General features: G+C 35.0%; 1 protein-coding gene across 1 annotated transcript; it reads left to right on the forward strand.

Moving 5' to 3' along the window:
- Positions 1 to 3,171: 3,171 nt before the first annotated feature.
- On the forward strand, positions 3,172 to 5,588 carry LOC145137867 (transcription factor SPEECHLESS-like). Its single transcript, XM_079072007.1, has 4 exons — positions 3,172 to 3,545; positions 3,631 to 3,959; positions 4,087 to 4,578; positions 5,256 to 5,588. Exons 1-4 carry the CDS (start codon positions 3,530 to 3,532, stop codon positions 5,319 to 5,321), a joined length of 903 nt encoding a protein of 300 aa, XP_078928133.1. The 5' UTR covers positions 3,172 to 3,529; the 3' UTR covers positions 5,322 to 5,588.
- Positions 5,589 to 7,190: the final 1,602 nt, after the last annotated feature.

Here is a 7,190-nt window from a genome sequence, read left to right on the forward strand (position 1 = left end):
TGTATTTTAATATGTTAATTTTTAGCATTTGTGATTGAAATGTATGTGTAAGTGTATTTTAATATGTTAATTTTTATCATTTGTAATTGAAATGTATGTATAAGTTTTTTTTGAATATGTTAATTTTTTACAAGTTGTATGTATATGTAATATGTGTATGTATTGTGTGCAATTTGGAAACTAGAATGCTATAATGAAAAAAATGAAAAAAAAAACAAAAAAACAAAGTAGGATACTATAATGGAAAGTATTATTTTTTATATGTGTATTTGTAGGTATAGAAAATTACGTTATGGCGGATGTTATGGGCCTAGGACATGGAGGTGATGGAGCCGGAGATCCACCACCTCCAGTGGGCTTTGGTCGTGGACAACACGAACAGGATGGTAAGTCACATTATGATATATTTATTACCTCCAGTGGGCTTTGGTCGTGACTAATATTTTTAAATATATTTTTCAGCTGAGCTTCCTAAAAAAAGAAGAGGCCTAGCAAAAAACATCCAACTATCAAAGCTGATACGGGCAAACAAGGGAAAGCCCGTAGATTTGGATTTCGACAGAGAGCTCACATATTCCCCTGTCGGGAAGCATGGTAATTGGTTTACCCGTGAGATTGGGAAGTATATGTGGATGAACATCCCTTTGAACGTATCTGGTTGGGAGAATGTTTCCCCCGCTTTAAGGAATGCCACAGTCGTGCATCTAAAGGTAACTTGGATATTATTTTAAGTTTAATTGTGATTGATATTTAATTAACTAACTTTTTTGTATTTGTAGAATAAGTTTGATTTGGATAAGGTTAACTTGGATCCCGAGCGTGCTCAGTTGTTGCAGAGCATTGATGCGACTTTACAAAGAGTTTATAGAGGCCGAAAAAATTAAGCGCATACTCATTTTCAGAATGCCGGGGGGCTTACAGATATCCCAAGGGCATTAGCCAACCCCCCACCCCCCCGGTATGTCACGTGAAAATTGGGCACAAGCAGTCGAACATTTTCAAACGCCGGAATTTTTAAAGCGTTCGGCGTCAAACAAAGGAGTATGTGCACAACAAGTAGTTGTAAACAGAGGGGGAACATGCTCGTATAGCAATGCATGTTTCAAAGAAGTAAGCTATGATATATTTAATTGTTTATTTAAATTATAATTAATCTAACTTTTAATGTTAAATAGGACATCACTCGAATTGAAGCATTTCGTAAGGCTAATACTGATCGCCAAGGGGTATTTAGTAGTCCTGCAGTCGAGCAACAATACGTAAGTGGTTAATTTGTATTTTTATATAAGTGTTTATATCATCAAGGGGTATTTAATAATCTAAATTTTATGATATTTATCATTTTTTGAAAATACAGAATGCATTACTCTTTGAGATCAGTCAACAAACTCAAGCTTCTTCACAAGCCAACGGTTTAACACCAAAGGATACACAAAATTGTTTTGAAAGAATATTGGGTGTTCGACGAGGCCACATCAGAGGAATCGGGCGTAAACCTTCTACAGTTGTGTCGATGTACGATCAGGAACAACCACTGACACAGCCACCGCCACAATCACAGGTGAGAAAACTATTTAATTTTGGTAATTGTTTCAAATGTTGGTAATTGTTAGTTTAGTAATAGTTTCAAATATAGGTAATTGTTAGTTTGATAATAGTTTATATGTTGGTAATTGTTAGTTTGGTTATAGTTTGATATATTGGTATTTTGTAGTTTGGTAATTGTTAGTTTATGAAAGTTCAATGTTATAATGTGTTATATGCAATATGTGTAGTTTGGTAATTGTTAGTATATGAAAGTACAATGCTATATTGGTATTTTGTAGTTTGGTAATTGTTAGTTATAGTACAATGCCATAATGTGTTATATGCAATATGTGTAATTTGGTAATTGTTAGTTTATGTGGAATGTATATTTTTTATATAGAATGTTATAATGTTAGTTTAACTTATAAACTATGTTGTTTTATTTGTAGTTGGAAATGCTTCAAACAATGTTAAAAGATCCGGAATGTAGTGCCGCATTTGAAGATTGGTTTCGTTCGTTGCCACAACGAAATGAAACCGGAGGAGACGATGAGAGCGATGATGACGAGTAGCTAGTTGTAGGATATTTGTATGTTTTGTTTGTGTAAGTATTTTAGACTAGTATTTTCGATATTTTGTATTATGTTAAATTGGATGAGTATCTTAAACGGATGTTGGATTAATATTTTGGAATGGAATGGTGGAATTAGCTTAATTAATATCATAATAGTTTTTATACTTTTTATGTAGTTTTTTTCAATTTTAAATGTGAAATAATAAAAAAAAAATAAATACCAATACCGGCGACGCCTTTAGGGGCGACAACCAGTTATTAGCGGCGACAAACCTTTAGCGGCGACACCCTATTTTTAGCGGCGACATGCCTTTAGCGACGACGCCAGTTATTAGCGGCGACATTTAGATTATCAGCGACGAAGCGTCAACGACGACGTTTTAGCGACGACAGGTCGCCAGCTCATTATGTTAACCCATGGATTATATTTAGTGTATATATTCACTACAAGAAAATAGAGTATTAGCGGCGACAGCCGTCGCCGCTAAAAGTGGCATTTGTCGCCGCTAATAGTATTAGCGGCGACAAATGCCACTTTTAGCGGCGACGGCTGTCGCCGGTAATACTCTATTTTCTTGTAGTGAATATATACACTAAATATAATCCATGGGTTAACATAATGAGCTGGGGACTATTCTCGTTAAGTTGAATTTGGGAATAAGGTGTTAGGATAAAGCAAATAATCAAGACTTTAGAATGGCAATGCTTGCACGTGTTTTCCCTTTACAAAAGGCTTTTTCCTATCTCTACAGGTTTCCTTTAATCAAACTATGGAACATAAATTTATTTTATTTTCTTGTTATTTCCATCAATTTTCTTTTTTTCCTTTGTTAAATTGAACTCAAAAACAGGGTGTTAGATAAAACAAATGTTCCGGACTTTACTAGTGGCAATGGTTGCGAGTGTTTTCCATGTATGTGGCTTCTTCCTATCTCAATAATGTATCTCTCACACAAGCTCTTTGCTTATGGGTTAGTTGTGTCATCCTAACAAACGACTAAATACATGATTTACTTATCACATAATAAACTTGAAATTGTTCGAGCCAACTAGAGTTGTCCGATTTCAGTTTTGTAGGGTTTGGAATAAAAATACTTTTTCGGTAACTTAAAATCTCCCTGCCCTATCACAAAGAATCCGACGGTTTAGATAGCATCCACATAAGAATACCCACGGTAAAAGCTCCCTGGCAGACACAGGATAATGTCCATAGCCTAGTCGCCATCGACAATCAGAGATCTATTAATATTGTGACATTTTCCTTTCCTTGATCTTGACAGCCTGCGTATTATAACATCTTCATGATCTTTTTTGGGTCTCTTTCCTCGATTATCGATCGACAAAATCCAGAGAAGTGCACACCAACTGTTTGTCGTTTTTGCTTCACTCGCCAGACTTCGATTTGACGTTTCATCTTGTTTGTTTTTTATGATAAAAATGACTAGTATGTGTACTTCTTTACCTTATTTTCCCCGTACTTCTGCTCAGCAGTTTCAGGAAACCAACTTATATATTGTCACCTGCTGCAGTGTCTGCTGACGACATCTTCCGTGTTCTCGAGGCTGATATGGAGTTTGTTTCGGGTCATGAACTCAAGGCCATGACATCTCTAGGTGGAGGAGTGTATGGTGTAAATCCACCGATGTCTTGTAAGTCGAGCTCTTTTGATGCTTTACAAGAGGTTATGGAGGTGCCAAAGACCAAGAGACTGAAACTGTCTGCTATGGAGGACGGCGGTGGTTACTCAGATGGGCAGCAGAAGGTATCGCATATCACGGTGGAGAGGAACCGGAGGAAACTGATGAACGAAAACTTGTCTGTTCTCCGTTCACTTATGCCTTGCTTCTATGTCAAAAGGGTAATCATCAAAACCAAATCTTGTTATCTTGGCCATAAAGCAATTGTACATGAAATCTCTAAATCATTTATAAAAGCTACTATTAATTAGTTTTATCATTCGTGCACCAACTGTATGAAACTTGCAGGGTGATCAAGCATCAATAATCGAAGGAGTAGTTGATTACATCACAGAATTGCAACAAATTCTACAATCCCTAGAGGCCAAAAAACAAAGAAAAGTTTACAGTGAAGTTTTGAGCCCTAGGCTTGTTTCAAGCCCCAGGGCCTTATCTCTCAGCCCCCAGAAACCGCATCTTAGCCCTAGGCCAAGCCTGCCGATTAGCCCCACAACCCCACAACCATACATGTCCAGGCTGCCGCCACCTTCACCTTCACCTTCAACTACTTTCATAACTTCAGACAGTGCTAATGAGCTCGTTGCTGCAAATTCAAGGTCAGCCATGGCTGAAGTTGAGGTCAAGTTGGTGGGTGGTAATCTTCTTCTAAAGACTTGTTCAAAGCGGGTACAAGGCCAAACAACGAAAGTAATAGCGGTTCTTGAAAAGCTAGCTCTTGAAGTTCTTCAGGCTAACATTAGTATTGTTGATGAAGCCATGGTTCACACCTTTACGATCAAGGTAAGCCAAAGATTAATATTTTTTTTGTTTTTTTTTTGGTTTTCATATTCACATGAATTTGCATGCATGCTTTTACTTCTCTGTCACCAAAATCAAGTTTGAGCAACACTTGGCTATTAACTAAAGCTACAGTCTGCGAAATTATAGTTTTATGAATGAATAACAAAAACATGAATGGAGATAATTTGCTCAAATCAGTATTTCAATCTATATTAGCAGCTTTTTCATAATATAAAATTTGTTTTTTGATTATGTTTGTAGTTTTAATTTGGTGTACTCATTTAATGAAATCATTAATGCTATAATGCTTTTTTTTTTCTTTCTATTGGTCCAATGTTACAAAAATTAAAAGTAAATTTATTGAAGAGTTCAATCGGACTTCCGAGTACGCCACATATAGGATTCGAAGCCTTATTCATTTAATATGCTTTTTATCTTGGACTTAATATTATTTACAGTCTTTTCATTCCAAGAAAAAACCTAATACTTTCTTACTGAATTTTAAAAAAAAAAATGTAATTTTTTTTTGAAGTTAATGAAAAATCATTTATCCTAATATTACCGTCGGTATTCCGTTGTTTCTATAATTTTTAATTTACACTGTTTTAAAAGTGTAAATTTGACTCTCATTCATGGTATAATTGTTTGATTGGTTTGTGCGCTTTCATTGTGGGTAGATTGGAGTTGACTGCCAACTAAGTGCAGAAGAACTTGCTGAACACATTCAACACACATTCGGCTAATCGTTACCTACCTAGTTGGTTATTGGTTCCCGGTCTCGTGATGGTAATCTTATTTCGAGATCACCACGCCTGATATGTGTTATGTTATATCCAATGCAATGTGCATGATATCCAAACAATTATGAAGGCTAGAAAACAAGAAAACTCCATCACCCAATAATATAGTTAGAGCTTGTTGATTAGTTTATTAACTTCTGTATTGATCATCCCGAACTTTTGTAGTAATATTGGTGTTCGAACCTTAAGAGTTTTGACATTGGTTGCCAATTTATTGTTGTGTGTGTGTGCATGTGTGATCATACATGATTTATAGTAAATAAGTGTATGAAAGATCTCAGGCTGGCATATATTTTGATTGTTTTCAATATAATATTATGCTATATTTACCTGAGTAATCCATGGCTAGATAAGTATATATTGGAGAATATATTCATAAGTATTTACTTACATATCATAAGATAAAATTTATTTGAATATGCTAGAGTATTAATGTATATATTTTTAATAAAATATACATACTGTGATGTATGTTAGACACTACTAGTGAGAGAGCAGCCATGAACTTGGTCCGTTAGAACATACATCACAATATGTGCTTTTTTCTAGTAGGGTCAAGTAGTCATGATGCCTTACCACTACGGATCAGCATCACAAATTCACAATTAGTTATAACAACCAACTAATTTGTGATGCTCGAATTTCTAGTAGTGTGATGCTAATCCGTTATTGTAGACCATTAGTGACAGAGCAACCATCGATAGAGTTAGCAAGAGATTATCCATTACTAGTTAAAAACATTTTTTACAACAAAATTTGCAACAATGTAGCCGATGATAATGTTTCTAGCTAATAGTGATAATGTTTCTAGCTAATAGTGACGAGATACTTCTAGGGTTCTTGATATTTAATAATTGTTTGCAAATAATAGTGAGAACATAGATCCTTTAGGGTGCATCTGAACTTTGGGTTTATGTTTTTCCGCCAAAAATTAGTTTCTGTAACATATAAAACCCATCACATTCTGAGGTTTTCCCGAAGATTGGTTGTTTCTGGACAGTTAGAAGTATAACATTATTTGAGAAGGACCATAGTGACACGTTCTGGATTGAGATGATTCTTGGTCAGAATTGATGGTCATCTGGAAATATGGAAATGTTTCCATACTGGGAGATGTTTGTAGAATCTACATGTGAGTTGGAAACTTTAATGCTAGAGAAGTGTTCAAGGAGTGTATCTTGAATTTGAGACATCATAACCGTGGAATTGTATCTAGTAACAAGTTCCAGTGAAATCTTATGTAATATCGAAGGCTCAATATCTGCGACTTTGGAACCTCGACATCACATAAAGACAATGCATGTAAAGATGAAATTTCACTACATCTTAGATAGTGATAAGAATTTCGAATCGTGAATTGAGCATCGTTGGAGTAATGTCCAGTCAATCTGTTCACAACTGAAGGTCCATGGAGAGGCATAGTATACATGTTCATGACATGGCATGAATGATGTTATCTACTTCAACTGGTTAGTTGATTACTCGAAACAATTTGCAACGAATAAATTCGAAATTGTTATGCTGATTAAATAATACATATTTATTTTGGATTAATGGGTATGATACCATAGTTAATTAATTTATTATTGTGTTTCACTTTGCATGTTTTATTTCCCTATGTAATTTTAATATTATTCAAAATTCCACAATCGTTCATGCTTTTGAAAGTAAGTAGTGAATTAAAACTGTCATTAATTGATTGTAGATTGTCGATTGAGGTTAAGACATTGCAATGGGAATTGCTACAATATTCATGAGTACTTTGAAAATAGAGATTTTAAAGTATTGGATAAACCCACACTTAGAGATTAC

This window comes from Lactuca virosa, chromosome 9 (genome assembly GCF_052849685.1).
Source record: "Lactuca virosa cultivar CGN04683 chromosome 9, Lactuca_virosa_CGN04683_v6, whole genome shotgun sequence".
Taxonomy (NCBI): domain Eukaryota; kingdom Viridiplantae; phylum Streptophyta; class Magnoliopsida; order Asterales; family Asteraceae; genus Lactuca; species Lactuca virosa.

Excerpts from the sequence above, each read along its gene's own strand:
- LOC145137867 (XM_079072007.1), top strand. Across the intron at positions 3,960-4,086 it reads CTTGCTTCTATGTCAAAAGG|GGTGATCAAGCATCAATAAT; the intron begins GTAATCATCAAA and ends TGAAACTTGCAG. Across the intron at positions 4,579-5,255 it reads TTCACACCTTTACGATCAAG|ATTGGAGTTGACTGCCAACT; the intron begins GTAAGCCAAAGA and ends CATTGTGGGTAG.